General features: G+C 40.4%; 1 protein-coding gene across 1 annotated transcript; it reads left to right on the plus strand.

The window, feature by feature from the left end:
* The first annotated feature begins 491 nt into the window (after positions 1-491).
* On the plus strand, positions 492-17,970 carry tlcd4a (TLC domain containing 4a). The gene is made up of 7 exons (XM_073487920.1): positions 492-871; positions 4,184-4,353; positions 6,536-6,625; positions 7,827-7,885; positions 8,094-8,188; positions 14,089-14,162; positions 14,491-17,970. Exons 2-7 carry the CDS (start codon positions 4,199-4,201, stop codon positions 14,807-14,809), a joined length of 792 nt encoding a protein of 263 aa, XP_073344021.1. The 5' UTR covers positions 492-871; positions 4,184-4,198; the 3' UTR covers positions 14,810-17,970.
* The last annotated feature ends 3,754 nt before the right edge of the window (positions 17,971-21,724 follow it).

Raw genomic sequence — 21,724 nt, forward strand, 5'->3', positions numbered from 1 at the left:
CAATGAGCATGTTTACAGCCTCTGATGCTTACTCACCGCTTCTTATAGTAGCCTAATAATCTTGTGCATCTGGGAGAATAAGCTGTGCAGAATGTGTGTGTGTGTGTGTGTGTGTGTGTGTGTGTGTGTGTGTGTGTGTGTGTGTGACACATATTACATATGGCTAAAAAAAAAAAAAAAAAAGATTAATGCAAAGAGGGAGACAGAGAGGGATTCATTCATACAGTATGAGACCAGTGGGCTGCAGTGTGGGCCTCGCTCACTGGCTATCTTGTCTGATTTAGCCTGGATCAGTTCAACAAGCCTCGGCTATAAATAGACACAGGCGAGTGGTTCTTGGGCAGACCACTGTGGTGTGTGTGTGTGTGTGTGTGTGTGTGTGTGTGTGTGTGTGTGTGTGTGTGTATCTTTAAGAATTCAGCTGTAATTTGAGCCCTATAGGAAAGAGAGAGAGGGGGTGGAGAGAGAGAGAGAGAGAGAGAGAGAGAGAGAGAGAGTCAGCTCACACACCAACAACACCCCCCTCTCTCTCCATCATCCCTGTAATCGAGCGTCGAGCTGCACGATCTGACTGCACCTCTGCAATTATGCACGTTCGGCGTTGGATGGGATTCTCGGTAAACGCCGCAAAGCAGCTGGCACAGGCACAGAGCTCCAGCCCCGCTGCATCCCCCACAACTTGTTAGCGTGCGTGTGTGTGTGTGTGTGAGTTGAGCAAGCAAGCAAGAGGCGGGCTGTCTTCTTGTTTATCCAAAAATGACTCGACATGGCCGTGGCTCCGGCTCAACGTACGCGGCGTTGCGAGCGACCCCTGCCAACCACAACCAGCTGAGGGAGTGAGGGCGCAAATCATCTTAATGAAAGTCATAAGGTGAGTGCATCTGGTGAGCTTGGATCGTCTCTGCGTTCACAGCCGCGGCTGGCACACACAAACACGAGCAGGCCAGTGTTGTTTTTTTTGTATTTTTTGACCCCCCCTCCTCCTTCAACACATTTCACAGCAGCTGGCTTAGCACTGCGGCGTGAACTGGCCTTGCGTGCGCCGTTATATTCCTCATGGCTCTCGGTTGGTAACATGTTTGCTTCGGCGCATCTCTAAAACGCTGTCCGGTGATGCACATAGCGAAGTTATTTTCGTGGGGAGGGGGTGGGTATCGTTTCCCTCGGTGTAAAAACAAAAAAAGGAGAAAAAAAAAAAAAAAGAGGTCCACCCGTTTTACGCAAGCGCGTTTTATCCTAACGTGCCACTGGTTATGGAAACATAAGCTGGCAAAACAATCTGAAACCTGTTTCAGCTCAGCTCTGTGGAAATGGACTCCACTTCCTAGAAAAATTAAGACCGGGCCTATCCTTAAGGCGGGCCCAAACATGCTGCTCTCAATCTGAATGGTTGGGGCCATAATAAATCAATGGGGGTCTGGATGACACTGGAGTTAGAGCTCAATCTTTCCACCTTGTAATTGCCATTTACTTTCACAGGCTGGCATCTGCTTTTATGCCTCATGAAAAATGTGTTTTTCAAAATAATTGCATGTGTTTTGGGTGGAGCTTTACGTTGTCTTTATCAGCAAAGATCTGTAACAGCCAGACATCTTAAAGCTTAACAGGTTTGCCAGGAAGTGTGTGAGCAGGTTGTTGTGTTTTACCTCCTGCTCTGTGGTTTCACCTACACTGACTTCATGTCACGTCCCATTCAGCCTTCACTTCGACTTTCTCAGCTCATTAGAACCATGGCGAATCCGCTGTTTATTACAAGGTGTTTAAAATTCATAAATATCTGCAAAAGAAACACACCCAACTCGACAAGTGTGTATGATTTTCATGCGAGCAGTAGTGCTTTGTTCTCATTTATGCTTCAGCTGTTTCCTCTCTGTATCCTTAAGTCGACCTTTGTAACCATTTGCCCTTGGCAACAGGGTCCGTCATGGGTCGAACAGCACGCAAACGTGTGTGTGTGTGTGTGTACCTAAAACAATCCTACACTGTGCTTTGTAAGAATGGCTAAAGGCAGCCCCTGGCAATCTCCACAGTCAAAGTCATGGTATGGACTCTTTGAGTGTCCCTCTACTCACAAAAAGTCTTTTTGCCTTTCAGCATGCTACATTAAAGTACTGGTGCTCATTGCCCACTAATGCATCACAGGCAGGACTCTGTAGAATTGGCCTTTTTGTTCCCTGGTGACTCTTTCTTGGCTACAGTGCTTTAGTGAAGTGCGCTGTTTGTCCTCAAGCATTTCTGTGGCGCAACAGAGGAACAAAGGCAAGGTATAAAATCACCAAGGCCACAGCTCCAGGGACTGTGTGGTTTTTGTGTGCATGTGCTGGGAGACCGATCTATTGCTCAGGAGATGTAAATATGCCGTTAAAGTAAACTGAGTTTGCCTCTTACACAGTCAAATCAGGTCAATATGCAAATAACTCATAAAACAGTTCAGTGGTGTGTGCTGCAGTGAACCTCTGTCTCTGACATACATTTACTGGCTGCATGCCGACGTGCACGCAGAGCCAATCATTTTGGATCTTCTCTTGTCTCACAGAGAACACTCACTTTTCAGTTGTAATTAATATTGATATGACAAATGGATTTTTGGGAACAGGACTGTAGCACAGTACCGGGGCCTAGATGTTGGATTATATTGTGCACATATATGAAATGGATTTTATTGAACCATTCCATGCTGATCACCCTTCATACCGTGTGCCCATGCTCCACTTTCATTTTCCAACACAAGGCTGACCCGTGCCCATTTGGGATGCTCTAACAACAAAGCTGTGATACCAGTCTCCCACAACCCCCTTAAAATAGAAAAAGTAACTGAAATGTTCGCCTTTTATTATAGCTGTGCAATAAATCGACTTATATCGTCGTCGTTAAATCACACACAAACTGGACAATTTAACAGAAGTAAACACAGGGTAGGGTGAAAAGCACATTCTTCTGTTGCAGTTAACTGGGTCTCTATGGTGAGCATAGATACAATAGATAACGGTTTTTGTTGCAGAGCTTCCTGGGAAAGTAGGTGTGTGTGGTTTTTTTAGAAGCTGTGTGAGCTGAAACCACAATAACTAGTCCCAGCAAACATATTGACACTTGATACTTTTTTTCTGTCAGAAGAGCCTCATTTCCTGTCACATCGACCCAGGAAACGATACGTTTACAGGACAATGTTTAACTCCAGTCAGACAGTGGAGTTAAAAATTGACTGAGCCGTTTGTGGCAGGTGTGTTTTTTCCTGACGGATTGTAGTTGTTGTCAGAGGTCGCCGGATAGCTATGACACCAGCTGGTTTGGTTTGGCTGACCTGAAAGTGTCAAGTGATACCGAAGGAATATGGAATCCGTGAGTTTGTCTTTGTGTTATAATTGCAGAGTAGACTGAATCTACGCTTATGTGATTGGCTTAAATGAAAGGAGACGTCTGATAGGTGACAAAAAAAACGCATTTGAGCATCTAGTAGGGCTGCAAATTATGAGAAATGTCTGCGATTTTCAATATTGTTCAATATTGTGATGAAGATATGACTAGCAATAAATAAACATGAATTGAAGTGCCCATTTTAGCTCTTCACTCCTTCCTCAGCCATCGTGCTGGCTAGCCTAGCAGTCACAAGCCCAGTTAATCAGAGTGTAGCTGATGGCTAGCTGGGGCTTCGTTTGATTGGCTAAACGTGTCCATCTGAGTGTGAGTAGATGGTGTGCAAAAATGAATAGACTTTTCTTATGCGTCGCATTTCAGGCAGGCTTTTGCAGTGTGTCAGTCGCACTGAAAGATGAAAATGCAATTTATCGCTCAACACAAGCGTCAAGCTGTGGCAGGAAGTCTCATGAAAACCCACACGTAAATGCAATAAGGTTTGTGAATGCAGGTTCAACAGTCTGTGTATAAATGTAACACCATAATGAAAAAACATTTAAATTCATATATTTGAGAATTTGTATCACATTTGTTTAAAACAACAAATATTTCTGTGTATTTTCTGTGCATTGAAAAATATTTTTGTGCAGTCACCTATATATAAATCACAAAATGCGTTTATAAATCTTTCTGTGCGCCTTCATTAATATGGAGACCCATCGGATTCCATAAAGTAAAAAACTACAAAATGTTGTGAATCTGGATATTGAGCTTCTTTGTTGTTGTCTTCTTTCTAACCTTTCCCCTCCTTCTCTCCATCCTCTCACAGTGGGGTTGGGTGGCCATGGACCCATTCAGCCAGCTTATCCTCACCATCTCGGTGACCAGTTTCTTCACCTTCCAGTGGCTCTTCCACAAAGTCAGCCCCTGGATGTCCACGCGCATTAGCCCCGGCTTCCTCGGCCTCAGTGACAAGCAGAAGGTGGAATGGAACTCAAGGTGACCTGAAACGAACTTAAAATCACGACAAGTCTGAATCTCTACATGCTTATGTACAGCAGGGAGTGTGACGCTGGTGTTGCCCGGAGGGGCATTGTTTCAGCTGGCTCCAAAGATATGCACTGACAGTCAGCCCACATATTTCCTGTGACACTAGTATCTGACTCACTAGTCGGTTGTGTTGTGTATTTTGCAATGTTTGTGCCAGCAGCATGGTGGAAACTGAATGGAATGATGTTTTTCTTTTCAAGCCTTTTTATCATTTTATTATAAGAGGTACTGTGTCTCTGGCTGACATATTAAACCTTGTTTAGTTTTTACATATTGTAAACCATCAGAAAATCCTGGACTCAAAACTGTTCATCTATATTCCTGTACTTAAAAAAAAAAAAACACCTGGCCGACAGTTGGCTGTCTGCCATAGTCGGGGCCGTCGGTGAGCGTTTATGAGTCTAGTTGTTGAGGTGTGTCCCGATCCTTTAGCATTAGTTGCCCCCCTTGGCTTTTAAGCTGATTAAACGTAGCCCAGAACCCATCTGAGAGAGAAATCTCTCTGATTGGCTGTTCAGCTAAGCAAATCAGTTAATGAGAAGAGAAACCTAAAAAGAAAGGGAAAGCGCCTGAGCCGGTTGCTGTATTATCCATGATTTCACTCGTACAGTGCGGTTTCTCCTTATTTTATGCATCCGCCTTTTCACTTGACATATTCTCTATTAAAAGTGGCTGTATCAGCGAAAGACGTGTCAAAAAATGCCGCTTTATTAAAACAACGGTTTGTATATCCGCAGTCGTGAGTCTTCCGGTCTTCCCTTTTGAACAGTGACTATACACTATCACTACCTGGTGGTATGGAGAGTTATTATAAGTGCAGAACATATGAGTTGGCCATCGGCTGCAGTCTTTGGGATGTGTTCAAGTGCAGCTTTTTGGCCGGGAGCCTTCGTCGCCATTTGATATCAGCATGTTGTTCACAACTCCATTTTCATGCCTGTTGCCGTCATTCCTCTTTAGTATGGTGTCATCTTAACCACCAGCTTCATATCTGACATCATGTTGCACAAGCAGTCAGACTAGTATAAAACAGATCCCCAGTTTAAAGTTGTAAGAGTGAAGATATCGTCGTTTTTTAGCAAATTATTCGATTTATTTGCTCTTCATATGCTCTTCTCCTCTGATTGTGGCCAGTGCAGGACATTGCAGGATACAGCTCATGTCAATCTGCAACAATGATACGTTTATAAAAAGTAAAGTTATCTAACCTCAACCTTTAACAGTCACATTATCCTTGTCACATTTAATCAACTGTATGTTTTGTCATCACAGTTTATCAGTCAAAATGAACAGACGAGCAGGAATTCTTCAGGGCCACCGTGTTCGTGCCGATGACTAGACCGTTTGATCAGACAACAAGCAAGTGTCATCTGCTGTCATCTGCGAACTTGTTGTGGGAATAGCGCAGATACTGGCAAGAACAACTAGATCGGAACAAAACGATGGAGTGTGTTTGTGTCGTCGGAGGGACAGACAGGCTGCTGTGATCTTTAAGCACCAGGGGAATGGTGAACGCTGTAGTGTAGATTGAAGGCCATTGGATGTCCAGTGGGAGAGAGTGTTCAGAGAGATCCAGCCCGGTCCAACTCGCATCAATCGCTCATTTTCATTTTCTCTCATATTCCATTTATTACTCACGAGAGCACTTGTGAAATTGAAATGGTCGTATGGTTTATGAGCAAATGAAAATTGACGGTGGAGATGGATCCAGGCTATGTGGCTTCCTGTTGAGGCCGGTGACTTTACGGATTCTGTTTAAACAGTCTTACAGTCAGTGTGGCTGTCATTCTGTCTTCCTGACTGATCGCTGAGAACTGTTGGACTGTCTCGCTGCCTTAATGACTGACTGGGACTCTGTGCCGCTCTGCCTGACCCTTCAGCAGTGTTTAATCTCTTAGTCTAATTGGTCTGAATCTGTGTGCCTCCCTGACAGGCAATCAGTTGATTCACTGCGAGTGCTAAAAATCCAGAGCAGCTCCAAGGCACTTTTCATGAATAAAGATAAATGTCCTCTAGTCCTTTTTAGCATGCTTATCATACAGAAAAATCTCTGACATGTGTCAGCATCTGCTGTTGCATGACAGGAACAGATCGTCACAGCTGTGTTTTGTTTTTTGCGTTTTCATTCCAGGACGGTGTCGACGTTTCACGCACTGCTGGTGGGAATCTTCTGTCTCCACATCTTGTTGTTTGATGATGCCGTCAATGAAGACCCCGTCTGGTGAGAGCTTGGTTACAACGCATGTTTTTAACCTTTACTTTCAGTACTTTCGGTTCATTTAGTACAGCATGACAAGTCTAACCTAGCATTACTTCCAAGGCCAGGGTAAATGCTAGATGGTAACTTTAGATTTGGAAATCTCTTGTTAGACATGTACATGTTTTTTTTCTTCTTTATCGTGCATATCGTACAAACTTATTATGTTTTATAATGTGAGAGCTAACGTTAGCATATAGCTATCTTCGTTATTATGTGGGTTTAGAGGGCATACTAGTAAAAAAAACCCAGTTTAGAGCCGACATTCACCGTGTGGGGGCCGGGACTTGTCTCTATCAGTGTTGAGGATCACAACAGCAGCCCTGTCCTGCTCTTTATCAGATTTAGGGAACTTTACATTCCATCAACTCCAGCAAAGCCTGTTATCAGAGGTAGTGTTACTTTTTTTTTTTTTTGTCAAAGCTCACATCAAAGCTTGTTCCCTTGTAAAGTGAAACAAACATGTAATAGTTATATATGAGATAACATTTTAACTCATTTTTTGTAAAGAATACTTTCCTTACATCACTACAGCTACAGTACAAGAAGAGTGCTGCTCTTCATTCCCATGTCATCCTATGGGGATGTTGACATGTAGCTTTAGCCTCTACATCATACCTGTAGGCTCGCCAACAAGTGCATAATTAAAATCCCTTTATCGTTTTCATTTTAAAACAGGTTAACTGGGAATATTATGAGTTTTCAGCTCACTTGAGGAGTTACCTTCAGCTGGTGTAAAATCACCTGGAAATGAGAAACCTGCTTGTGTGATTCAAACAACCACTGTTTCAAAAATTACCAAGGATTTTGAGCAGTAAATGTTCCACAGTTGTCAGTTTAAACTGCTGATGTGCTGGGCTAGAACGCTACAATGGAGAGATTGACAGGAACAACCAAGAGCACCAGGACGTTAGTGACAAGTGCATTTGGCCAATTCTGGGACAAATTTTGGCACATTTGGCTCTCGGCGTCTTCTTGACGTGAATGGGAAATCCCCTGGTAGCTTGGAAGCGCTCTACTCATTCAGGTGCTGTCTACCTCAGTTTCCGTTTTGATACCAACACTCATCACTGACGTCAGAAACCATCAACACCTACACTTAAGGACTTAATTTAATCACACAAACCAGTCAAACCAAATGTGCTATTTTCTTTTTTTTCAACAGGGGAGATCCTACACTGGTGAAGACTAATGTTGCCATCACAACAGGCTACCTCATATCTGGTAAGAAAAACGCACTGTTAACACAAGTGATGTTTGTGAAAGTGAGGCCATTAGGACACACATGTAACTGGTAACAAAATGTGCTTATCTTGATGCTTGGATGACTAACTTTGATTTGGGACACTCTGACCTTCTTATTTGTGCTTTAATTGTTTTGATTGCAGCAATAACATGTTATCTCTCTTTCCTCTGTACTTTTGTTTTCCAGATCTGCTGCTAATATTTTACTATTGGAAGGCGATAGGCGACAAGTTTTTTGTAATTCACCATCTGGCAGCGTTGTATGCTTACTACTATGTACTGGTGAGTGCCCTATTGTCCAATAGCAGAACGTGCAGGCAAGATGGGAAGGAGACAACCAAGGGTGAACAGCTGTGTCCTGTCAAGTTGAGTTTTTTTAACTAATGCAAGTGTCCTTGACTGTCCCCCTGCAGCCATGCTGCTCATATATACTGTAGGCAACGTAAATATGCACAAGACAAGGTCAGCAAACACAGCAGGGAAGGAAACCTTATGGGTGTTTAAAATCCACTCTTTTTGAGTTGATTGCTTTCAGTAATAGCAGGAAAAAAGCTACATTTAGTGAGTGATCAGTGTCCATAAAAGATTGTACATTCCAGCAGGTGTCATTGTTTGCCTGCCCAGTTTTAGCATCACCTACATGTATAAGTATCACTTGGTTGTATTTTTTTAATTTTATAAGTCTCAATGGTGTGGTCATGATTGCGGTAACAACGTTGGTAAATGTAGGTTTCAAGTAAGTTTGTCATTTCACTCAGGTTTAGAGCTGCCCTGCAAAGGCCCTGTCACCATAAAACATGGTCACTGACCCTCTGAAGACACCAACTCAGCTTCTAGGTTTGAAAGCTGTGGTGGTGGCCTGTATAATTTTTGCAAAAATCATCTGAGATATGGCCTGATTCTAATTTTGCAACTGAACTGACGTACCAATTAGTGACTGATTACTTATTGCTGCACCGCTTTTATACAGTTGGCTCTTATCTTTGTATGGACATAGTTTAATGTACTCAGCGTTTATGGGCAGTGCTGTTCACTCTTGGTTTAATCTGAAACCCTCTAGGTCGCCAGGATCTGTGGATAATTATTATGGAAATGAATGACTATGGTATTTTTTGCATGGAATGCTCAATGATGGTACTGGCTGAGAAACCCCTCCCTCCCCCCTCACCTTGCCCTTACAATTTCTGTGCTTTCTGTTTGTTCTACTGACCCCCTTCAATGTTGTGTGAATCTGACGTAAGCTGAACCTCTCCAAGCTTAGCGCAGCTGAATGCCTAACTGTAACCACTGTGTGCATGCTGGCAGTTCTACACAGACAGGGTTCCTTTTCTTGTTACTGTGCATGCCAACAAACAGTTCTAATTACTTACCTGCCTATCTACAGTACCTTCCACCTGTCTGTTTTTGTGCCAAATTCTAGTTTTGCCTCCTCTTTCTCCTCCTTACACTTGTCCTGACACTCATCGATGAGGGAAAACTGACAAAGCCACTCAGATAATGTCAACCACATGAGCCCAGGTGCATCACCAAATAGCCAGGCCCTTGTTGAATGTACTCTAGACTTACTGCTGTTAATGCCCTCAAAGTCAGTTTTTATTTTAGTTAAGCAAACTGAACTCCCTACAACACATGTTCTGTATTTTCTATAAAGAAAGAAAATGCTAAAGGACATACAGTGTGCGTTGCTCTGCCTCCGAGTCCCCATACTGAAACTGATCTTGGATTGTTTTTTAAAAAATGCTTCCCACTGACATGCCAATACTCTGGCAAATTATTACACAATCTTGGCAAACAGCTGTAAAGCACTTTGGACGTTTCGTTCAACTACATATTTAGTGTTAACCACTTGCTGCCCAGATTTACATCTTACCCCATCTACATCCCTGTTACTGGCTGGATTTACGGATTTGTTTTTCTCCTTTTATTGTGACACAAAATCATGTTGGCATCCATTATTATGTCTGTCTTCATTGCTTTGTTAATGAGGTCCACCTTTTCTGTGTCTAAACAAAAATGATAAGATTAAAGCAGTGTCACATCTTTGTAAATAAAGCTATGGATTATAACTGACTGTAAATCCAGCCTTTCAGTGAGAGAACCAGAGCAAGCACCTGTATCGAACATGTTATATTAGGTAAATGAGACGAAGTAGGCCATACTGTTACTGGACACTCACGACTGTTTCCTCAGACTAGATGTGAATTTCATGTGGGATAACAGAATGATTGCTCCTCGTTAGTCACCTGTGGTAGGAATAAGAAGGCCACGTTACTGTAGCCACCTTACATCTGCGGTGAAAACAATCAAATTGGCTAACCCTTGATGTCATTTTTCATTTGATTTAGTCTTGTACCCAGTCGAATTTTGTCGTATGTTGTCAAAGTCTCTTATTAGTTAATGTGTTGAGTGTGTTTATGTGGAAGTATTCATGTCAAATACACAATGAATTCTACTTACTCGATATTAAACACTGAGGCACGCAGCCAAATTAAGAATTACATTTACTCAGATTCCGTGTTTTTAAAAAAATAAATGCAAATCAGCTTAATTTCGTGAGCTTGTTGGTATGTTTTGATTAATGATTAGTCAGTCACTAATGTCTTGGCGAAAACAGTGTTCAAGTCAGTGTCTGATTTTTTTTTAACAGAACAGTAATATGTCTTTTGTGTGTGTTTTAACCGTCAAGTATAGATTAATCAAAAAAGAATGGAAGCGTAATGTAATAACTGCTGTGTAAATACTAGATGCATGCTCTCTTCTAAGTGTTGTAAGTGTTGCTTCTTATTTGCTTCCAATCGTGGTGGCATCTTTTATTTTGTTTTCTTCTAATATATCTGTCTGTCTGTCTCTGTGTCCTCTGCTGACTTTAACATAAATAGCCCCTTCTTCAAACCCTACATGCAAAAACTACCAACATCAAGTCGGGTTCTGTCATGCAAAAACTACCAAAAGGGTTGTGTGTCATTTAAGAAAACCCAGAGCAGGTCTCGATCTAGATGGGGAACTTCTTTATTCCTGTCTTGTCTGCTGCTATTGCTGTTGTGTTGCACTGAGCAGATATGATGCCCAGTCACAGTATGGACTTACCAGTTCCTAGGGGTACTAGCATGCTCATGCTAGGTGTTCACATCATATGGTAGAAAAAGTGAAATGCAGATGTACCCTGTTTGTATCACATAGTAAGTATGTTACAATGACCAGCTCTTGTTTCAGCTCTGACGGTAAGTCTTCTCTCACATGCTGTAAAAGTCAGGCCACTAACCAAATAACCTTGAATTATAGTGAAGTTGAATACTGTGATTTTTATCTTAATTTTGAGTTTGACTGAAGTTCTGATGGTCTGGGCTTAAACACAAGATCAGTTTTCGAACACATGAGTCAAACTACCTCATTGCAGTTAAAATTAAGATAAACATCTTAGCACTCTGACTCTCTGTGAGGCTCTTTTTACAGAGAACACTTAATTGAAATTTATTTGGCTAATGGCAATTTTAACACCATTATTTCAGTCTGAGTGCTTGATGTTCAAAGCTGATTTAGCAAGGCTGGCTAGGTCAACAGTGTTTAAGATGGGGTGTCCTGAAAACGTCTTGGTCATAAGATCATCTTCACTGTATTTAGCAGAAGCTGAATAACGTGCGGTTTTGTAAAGCAGAATGGAAATAAAGCCATGGCTGCTTATCTTGTTGTAGGATCACTTAAAGGCTCCAAAGTGGCTTCTATCAAGGTCCAAAATTACTATCAGTGGTCTCTACATTTTAAAACTGACCAGGCAGTATTACAGACATTGTTAGTTGCATTATTGTTTCAAGCACCCATGATTCAGCTCTGACTTCAAGGTGGGAAAACCTGCTGAAGATGATCTCACACCTAAAACAACATGGTGTTCAGGCCCCGATCTTCTAAACAATTACTGGTCTTGCAGTTAAACACTGTGCTTTTTATTCTGCATGGCTTTTGATTGCCCCTTTAAATAGTGGCTGGCTGAATGTATGTATGGTTGTACAGTATGTATAAGCCTGTGCTGTGTTGGTATTTGCTCAATTACCTTGCTATAGTATATTGTCTAACAGTATGTTTTGGGTTTTTTTCAAAGTGTGAGATAGCAGTAGTTTGTATATAGTGTGTTGTAAGGATGCATTAGTGATTATTACCTTAACACTTGGGTGAAGTGATTATTATATTAATAACTGCAAAAATGCTTCATGTTATGGGACATTTTTGCACGTTGCCTCTTGTGTTTTGGGGTTTTTTTAAGAGGTAGATGAGAAAAGATGTTCTTGCCATTTACTGTAGTATTTAGACACCTTATGTGAGGCGAAGCCATTTACTGTCTCACCAGAAGTCTGCCTTGTGTGTCGCCAAGATAAAACGTTGGCAGTTTAAGCTTCTGCAAGCCTGCGTATGTTCAAATTTGTATGTGTCATAGGCTACGTACCAAATTGACCTGCCAAGCCAGTGACCGCAGTTCGAGACTGCATTTCATGCGACAAAGCCACGTGTTATTAAGGAGACCTCAACATCTCCAGCCATGTTTGTGGTGAGCAAAATGGGTATTGCCACAACATGATGTTTCAGGCCTACAGGGTGCTACTATTGCGATCGACATGCACCCAAAAATAAAGTTTGAAGTGTAACTCAACATCAACAACATTTCATTTGTTGCATCAGGGCACCTCAAGTTCAGCAGTTTATTTTTTAAACATGACGAAAAACATGTATTTGCACCTTTTATACCTGTTTACAATCATTTACATAATGTTTTAAAGAGGTCATATTATGCTTTTTGGGTTTTTGCCTTGCAAATTGAAAAAGCCCAAAATCCACGCCAAAGGGAGTTTCTCTCTCCCACAGAAAACACTGCTCCTGCACTGTGTAAAACGCCTGGTTTGCAGTCAAGCCTTTACTTCCCCAACTTATGTTCATCACTATGTAACAGGAGTTATATAAATATACATATTTGTATATATATTATTAAATATATATATGGCTCTACTGCAACCATGCTTACCAGCTGTAGCAATGTTGTTTTGGATTAATTATAAGGTCCTTGGATCACACTACCTTGCTTGGCATGAATATGCACATGTGCAACTCTCATCAAAGATTGAACAGAGGCGAGATGTCCCACTCCACAGCTAAAAACGGAGCATTCAAGACACAGTGTGAAAAGATGCTGAAGCAATGCACCATATAAGAAAACCAGTGCACCAGTGTTATTTATTTGTCTAAACCTAACCAAACTATGATCACCGCATTGTCACAACGTAAGATTGAAAATTTCACCCAAATAGATATTAAGTTTGAACATACCTGTGTTTTACAGAAAAATCCATTGCTAACATTTATTCTGGTGCCGGGGCAGGTTTTTGTCTGTCAAGTGCTGAGAGTTACTGGTCGTATAGCCATTAAATTTGATGTTGATACTCGTGGTTCCCAGAGCATGATTTCTTGAGATTTTTGTAAATATTCACACCTTATTCTGTAACAAAATACTTAAGCTTAAAAAATCTAAAGTTTGATTTCCATTAAATTTGCTGTAGATAGTCATGGTCTCCAGAGGATAAAGAGGGCTGTGTGCCATACTTGAGCCAAAATTTCAACATACAATATATCAGATAATCAAACTGATTTATTTGTGGTCAGCATATTCATGCTCCCCAGAGAATGAACCCTTTTGATTTAAAGTCAAATATGTCAACAAGCCTTAAAGGTGAACAAATGGCTTTGATTAAAAACATTCTCAGGCAATACACCTGCTCTTTTACACATCACCAGTTCTTTATGCTCTTCCCATGGTGAGGATGAGTCTCTGCTCCCGATAAATGAAGAGAATGAATCATTAGGAAGTCATATTAAAGACCAGGCTAATTTTGGCCCAAAAAACATGAAGGAATAATTGTGTGCCCTGAAGGAGAAGGCTCTTTTGTTAAATCTGCCAAATAGGTCTATATTTGGTGAGGACCTAATCTAATTTTAGACCTGAAATCCCCACACTGTAAAAGCATTTCTTGAAAAATGAAGTGTCATTCAGTTATGTCCAAAGATGCTTTTGAATTGTAGACATACTGTACTTTAGTTACCTAGTTACTCCGAGGAGCAGGCGGATCTAAATGACTTGGTGTCTTGTTTTTGTCCCTTTCATGTTTTGTGGTCTTCCTGTTCTTACCTTGTTCTTCCAGGGCCAAGGAATGTTGCCTTATTTTGCTAACTTCCGTCTGCTTGCTGAGTTTTCTACACCATGTGTGAACCAGCGGTACGTACCTGCTTACGGATGAGCCGGGCTTGGGGTCTTTAATTTCAGGGTTGAAGCTCAATTTACAACATTTCTTAAGATTATATGTCAGAATGTGTTGTTAGGAATTTTAATCACACAATGAATCCACTGCTTGATGCATGTTCTCTTTGTGTTAAACTGGTTCTGGGAGATTATTTTAAGCCGTTTATCTTGATATAGCTGAAGTTGAACATATCTTAGAGAACAGTCACGTAACAGCTTTCAAGTGTCAAGTTACTCGTGATTGGCTTCAGCTTTTCCTTTAATGCTGCTAGACCCTGTTTCTTAACTATGTTTTGTGTTTCAGCTGGTTCTTCGAGGTACTGGGTTACCCCAAGTCCTCCCGGCCCAACATGGCAAATGGGGTTGCCATGGCAGTCGTTTTTTTCATGGTCCGCATCGCTGTCATGCCAGTCTACTACACTCGTATGTACGCGGTCTATGGCACTGAAGCCTTCTACCTGGTGCCCTGGGGTGGCCGTGTAGCCTGGATCTGCTCCAGTATCTGCTTGGACATCATGAACGTCATGTGGATGCATAAGATTGCCCGCGGCTGCTACAGAGTGCTTCGCTCGGCACGCCGGAGCAAAGCCGGCACACCTCAGGAGAATGGGAAGACGGATTAAGGGAACCAGGGTGTCAGTGGTGAGGAAATGCCACAACAGAGACAAAATGATGTCACTCTCAGTGCGTTGGCGAGCAGCAGCTCGGACAATTGCCTGTCAGACGTGGGACGAGTGATATCACAGGACCGAATGTAATGAGGGAAATTGAGAATTTTTTTTTGGAAGCGGGCACAGTCACTGAAATGTACAGATGGACCGTTTAACAGGCCATCCCTAAGCCATGAAATGACCTCTTAGCAATACTCTGTGTGCATGGCCAATTATTTTTCTCTCGAACAATTTATCACTACACAAAAGAGGTCGTCCTGGGACAATGGACTGTTAGCCCAACCACAAATTGTCAAAAAGTTTACCTTTCTTTACATACTTAGTGCTCAGCAAAAGACTTTAAAATGTTTTTTATTCTATTATTACTGTTGCCTGAGTCCCGGAATAAAAAGTGATGAAATATGATGTTGATGACGCAGCAAAGACCTCGAAAGCATTCAGTGATCCATTGATGGTCAGTGCCATAAAATCATTGTCACATGCCTGTTGAGGAGAGCGTTTTTTCCTCAGTAGATCTTGAGCTAAATTTGCAGGGATTGATTGACACAAGATGAGATTACATTAAGTGCAATCACAGAGAAGAACAAGTACAGATAAATCAGTTCAACACTCACCCGCTGTCATTCAGTTAAGAGGTTCATTTAAAAAGCCAGCCTTTTAAGACGTTTATCAGAATATTGTGATTCTTGGTTTCCTTTGCATTTGAATGATTAACTTAGATAATGTAGGGTTGAACGGGCATCAGTTGGCTGCATGTAGTCCTTTTTCTTTTGTCTCGCTGGCGTCGAGGCAAATAGATTTTTAAAGATACAAACTATTAAAGATACTTGTGTACAGAGTACCTTAGACATGCTAAAAGGGAAACTGAATGTCAATGCTGTGTGTCCACTGACATTAAACAATGCAAGAACGTTAATTTTCCTCAGAGAAATATTGAGGCGACGGATGGCAATAGCTTTTTAAGTCCCCCGTTAGTTAATGTGTATACAACCTGATATTTTACAGAATGGGGAAAAATGTTGCAAAGAGATGTTGATGCTGTTTGATGGGAGCTGGCATTATATTTATTTCACATTGTGCAATGTTTGTTAAGGGGTGAAAGTGACCTGAAGACAGAGTTCAGACAAAGAGCAGCTGCTTTGAAATGTGTATTTATACAGGGTTGATGGGAGATGTTAATAGGATTCGGACACTCATCTAGTTTTTGCAGCATCAGCTGTTGACCTTAGGTTCATAGAATATCCACAATATTTCTATTTATGATATCTTTTCAGTCACAAACTGTCAAATTTTACCCCTGGGCAACATTTGCCAACCAGCTGCATGCTGCTATGTGTGTTTTCAGTGAAGGAATTTTAGCCAGCCAGTTCAATTCAGTACAAGTTTTGAGTACTTTCATTTGAAAATAAAATGAGTTCGTTTTCTGCAGGTTTGAGTTTAATGTCAAATCAAAGATAATAACCAGTGTTTCAGATGGTAATAGTTCTCTATCTGTTCAAAATACTGTGTAACTGTTTGAGAGCATTGTGACAGATTCCGTCTCATATTACGTATGATTTCCAGCCAGCTGTTAAACGGAGCACTCTCCCATATTTATTCATCAGATGGATGTGAGAGTACTGTAGGTGGACAGTGGATGTGACAAAGCAGTCACGATCTAAAAGTTCAGAGGTTTTTAAAGACAAATATATCACTTGATCAAATTAAAAGTCACAATTCATCAATGATTTATGAAACATCTACTTGAATTTTCATTGTAAATGTATCTTTTGAGCTGTACATCAAAAGCTTCTGTCAAATGTTTTGTGAAACAGAAACGGGGATGGCTAGTTTTTGAGAGTACGCCTTTCTACGTTCAGCATTTGATTTTGTTGCCTTTTTAAAAAAAAAAAAACAACAACTAATGACTGCACAGTGAATATTTTGTTAAAACTCCTCACTGCACTGAAAAATGTGTCATTTTTCGGTGATTTACTTTGTGTGTTTTTCCATGTCTGATGCCTGTCTAACGTGATAGTTTGGCCTTTGTGATAGATCAGTTTCAAATGTAAAACCAAGAGGCTTTCTAAGGCTGGTTGTTTTAGTGCTTTTGTTTTGTTATGGCTTTAAAATGTCAAAGATTTATGTATTTGTGCCAGTGCTTAAGCCATTACTTCCATTTTTAAATCCACAAGCATTTTGCATACAACAGTGCCAACTTGCAGCTATGATTTGATGGTTTAGATGGATTCTGTTCGCATTCACGCTGTGGCTAGTCACTGCTCAGCTTAGTTTGGCCTGGTCACACAGTGTGAAAGACTGTTTTCAGTTACACCTTTGACTACAGGCAGTATGCTTGACACAGGGTGGACCTGACATGGGTGCATGTCATCTACATTACATGTGGATATCACTATCTCACACCTTAGAAACGAGTCAGGATGTTATATTGTATTGATGTAATATTTCACTGGAGTTAAATGGAAATCATGTGATGGTGTCAGGACAGCAGGCCACTTCTGGTAGAACCAGGGGGGGCTCTGTGTGCAAGGTCATGCATGGTCAATATTCTTCTTCATGCACCCTCTATAATTGCATGTGGTATTGCATGGGGATTGCACTGTAAACAAAAAAGCATATACATTTTGCAAGACAAATTTTGTTCTCTGTTTTTCTTTTTCTTAGTACACGTACATAATGTTTACATAAACGTTATTCTTGTACTATGCCACATAATGTAACCCACAGATGATGATGATGTGATGTGAACATCATAAAAGCAGATAATAGTATAATATCCAGCACAGAAATAATCAGTAAGGGAATACTTGAATACTAATCAACACAGTTTGCCACAGTACGAGCATCTTGCGTTATATGCGTACCATTGTCTTTAATTTATTAATCAAAAAGAGGCAGACATAAAACAAAGCAGATGCTAAGGTAACGGAGAGAGCACGGTGCTGCTGTCAGCTAGTTAAACTGCTGTTGGTGTTTCTGTTCTGAATGTTGTATGGTGGAGAGATGTGAGTCGGTGGAGTGTTAAGTGACATTCTATGAATGTAATGGAGAAGAGCAAATATTTGTCATTTACATTTACATTTGTTCTTTACAATAAATGCCAAATTAACTCATGTGGTGGGCATCATTCGGGCTCTGACTTGTTTCGCTCATTCAATCAGCCTTCAATGTCTTAAATATGGATTTCTTTATGCTCTCAACCAGGTGGAACAACCAATTTTGGGTTACAGTATCTTGTCCAAGGATACTTTGAAATGCGTATCCTTGGATATCCTTGGATCCTTGGTCCAAGGAGATCGAACCGTCAAGCTTCTGATTAGTGGATGACCTTCTAATCTGTGGCTCTACATCCTGAGCCACCACTGGAGACAATAATCAAACTGCCACTTTACATGGTTACATTGTTTTCACAAAGTGTGTTTTCCCAGTTGTCCAGAAAAGTAAAACATATTCAACTAACACTCAAAAGCTTTGGTTAACAAAAGACAAAGCATTCATGACTGCACACTGTAACCAGTGCAGTCTTGTCCAACAAACTGTTATTTCAGTCAACAAGTTCAACTTTCAGTCAGTTGAAGGTGTTTGAATTGTTTGAATGTTTCAATAATTGGCTTGTATTCCAGCTGCTCACAGTTCCTGCCCACAGATATGTAAGTGCTGAGTGGAAGTGCTTAAGCCTTCAAATGATCAACAGTTATTTTATTTTTGTCATAATTAACTAGTTATATAAAACGAACAAGAACACTTTAGCATGACTTTCAATCTCTATGAGATTTTTCATAACCATAACAGGTAATGCCTTACATCAGCCACTAGAGGGCAGTGTTATCACGTACGGATTCTCTGGCTCTGCTTTGCAGGTCTGACTTGACAAAGAAAAAATAAACACTCAGATTGAATCTTCATTTAAAAAAACAGGTCACAAGCCAAACACAGTCCTTATGGACACAGTGGAGGAAGTCCCAAACCCCAGCCACAAACTCTTCTGCCCTGCTGGAGCTTTCAAGCGAATCAATCTGACATGTTTTGACACCGCTATCCCCTGACTTGACTTCCTGTCTAGATTCCTGTTCTCACACGTCCATAATCTAGTCTACATTACAGTTGTTTCATTTTATCATAAGTGTACAGCTGCCTACCACAGTGTTATATTTTGTATTTAATTTTATTATATTTTACTTTAAATATATTACATTCTTTTATGTCTTGTGTCTTAGAATCTCATTTTTTTTCTTTTGTGAATTTAATGTTGAAATGTAACAACCTTTTTTCATTCGAGTTATTTTAACATTAATCTTGTTAATACATTTTAACAGTCACAGTGTTAGTCAGGAATATTGTGAATAGTGTGATAGAATCCAAGCCGTGGCTATGTGAGTGCATGCTGTGGTTATTTAACTGTAGCAGGGGACTTTGGATTCAGTGTCTGATTGTCAGTCACAGACAGCCAGGCTCTTTATCTAATTGAGTTTCAAATACTTTATAATGAGAAAGTATTTTTTCATAACTTTGCCGGTCGGACTCCACAGAGTGATCAAAGTGCAAAACTATTATCAGAGCAGATGCTTGCTCTCTGCTCTGTCATCTCTGGTTGAAGGGCACTTTTGTCGTCAAGGCTCCCTTATCTACCTGTGGACAAAATCCTCTCACTCTCTCTTTCACACACAGACCCACACTCACACACACATACACCAAGAGAGGTAATTTTATTAAACATTGTTTTACTGTCCCCCTTAAACATTTAATTGAAATATTATCCACTAATACTTTGTGACGCCATACTTATAAATTGTTCCTGCCACTAGAGTTGTGTTTTCCCTGTTGATATCTTGTGTGCTTGCTGAAAAAGTTGTCAGTGGACATAACACACAACTTTTGATTGTGGAACAAGACAGGGCAGTAACTTTTCAACAAGCCTGAGAGGGACATGTCTGGGACTGAAATGTTCTCATTGCAACAGTCAAGTACTAATTTCAAAGAATCTCAGACAGGCTTTGAACAAACATGCCACTGCAGTAATCATAAAAAGGTGAGCATCTGTTGTTTAACAAGTTGTTGATGACATAGAAGAAATTAATGTTTAGTGAAATTCTCACAAGTGTCATGTCTTGATAGTTGAGTGGGTGGAGATTTGAGTTCTGAAAAGTGCTGCTGTTATTGTCAATGCTTGAAGATGATTTGATGGAACGTGTGTGGTGTTGATAAGAAAACTGAACCATGAGAGCAGCACTGACTAGATTTAAGATAAGAGGTGAGACGTGACCTGCAAATTGCCTCTGGCCATCTCAGGACAGGCACACTTACGTCAAGGTTATGCTGGCTATTCTAGGAAACAAACAGACTCTACCCCGCCACCGCTACATTTACATCCCACATCTTTCCAAGAAAAATAATTCAGCACAATAAAACACCTGTACTTGATAGTGAAGGATATAAAGCAGAGGGTTAAATTAGGTTAGCATGCTATCCAGTGATGTAAGTCTATAAAGTAACATTAAAACCTCGATCACCAAAGCAGATAAGAGAAATTACTCAAGATCTCAGATCAGGTCAGTTACAATTTTTCACGTTATGTATTACCAGGCTGTTCAACAACACAATATCTATGCAGTATTCAACTCAACAAAACTGATACACATCAATAAAAGTGAATTGCACATTATAAAATGTAGTCAGAGAAGCCAAAGGTGCAGGAAGTAGTAAACACAAAGCAAAAGTAGTTCAAACTATTTTGTAAAAAAATCCAAGACATTAATTTGACAATGTATGTGTAATATACAATTATACAAAAACTCGATACCCCGCTATTCATGGCATAATGCAGAGAATATTTGCATTCCAGAAACTTTCAGGTGGGGCTTATGCACCGAGGGGGATTATGTCCTGTAGGCCTGAGTGATGAATGCCTGGGCATGCCTTCACAGCAATCAGTGTCTTACATGCTGGGTTGGCACAATGGGTACCGTTTTAGATTGTTTTTTTTAATACCTTTTGAGCTCATAGAAAGTTCTGTGTGACCATTGGTGATTTTAGATCTTCCACCTCCCATTTTTCTTGTGGTGTACCTCAAGGCCGAGTCATTGGCACATTATTATTCTCCAGTTATATGCTACATCTAGGTCAGATCTTTTAAAGGGAACAATAGTTTCACTTTTATGCAGATGACTCCCAGATTAATTTCTCATCTGATTCCAACAACATAGCACAATTGGTGACCATACAATCCTGTCTTACAGATGTAAGAAACTGGCTCTCTCAAAACTTTCTTCAGCTAAACGCAGATAAATCAGAATCCATTATCATAGCTCCAGACCCCTCAAGCAAACTTCTCACTTCTCACTTAGGTTCTCTGTCCAGTTGCATCAAATCCAACAACCTGTAAAGCATTCTAACTTATTTTTGAAAAGTGTAACTAAATAAAGTGATTATTATTATTATTATTATTATTATTATTCAAAAAGGGTAATCATGTTTCTTAACCATATTTTCCAAGCACAAATTTACATATGAAAACTAAGATATTAAAGAAAAAAACAAAATAATTCTATGAGATCCCAACCAACAGACAAGGGCCACAATAAAAGCAATGGTATCTAAACTAAAACAAAACTAACAGGAGAAAGTACAGTTGGTGAAGTAAACCCATGTAGCCCCTAAAATCAGACCAGCATGTATTACAGATGTGGTTTGTTATGAGATGGAACATATTTTTTCTGTTGCCATGTACAAGGAGATTCATGGAGACTGGTAGAAGCTCTGCACTTTTCCAGGGCAAGACAAAAGGTTTCAGCAAACCATGACCAGTTTGATAAACCACACATTCTGTCTTTTGTTTGCTACAAATTATGACAGATTTGGAGCGTAGTT

The sequence above is a fragment of the Pagrus major genome, chromosome 19 (genome assembly GCF_040436345.1).
Source record: "Pagrus major chromosome 19, Pma_NU_1.0".
In the NCBI taxonomy this organism is placed as follows: domain Eukaryota; kingdom Metazoa; phylum Chordata; class Actinopteri; order Spariformes; family Sparidae; genus Pagrus; species Pagrus major.

What these genes read in the sequence shown, in the direction of transcription:
- tlcd4a (XM_073487920.1), top strand. Translation starts at nt 4,199, where the DNA reads ATGGACCCATTCAGCCAGCTTATCCTCACCATCTCGGTGACCAGTTTC. An exon ending in AAGGTGGAATGGAACTCAAG is followed by an intron (nt 4,354 to 6,535) that starts GTGACCTGAAAC and finishes TTTTCATTCCAG; the next exon opens with GACGGTGTCGACGTTTCACG. An exon ending in GTCAATGAAGACCCCGTCTG is followed by an intron (nt 6,626 to 7,826) that starts GTGAGAGCTTGG and finishes TTTTTTCAACAG; the next exon opens with GGGAGATCCTACACTGGTGA.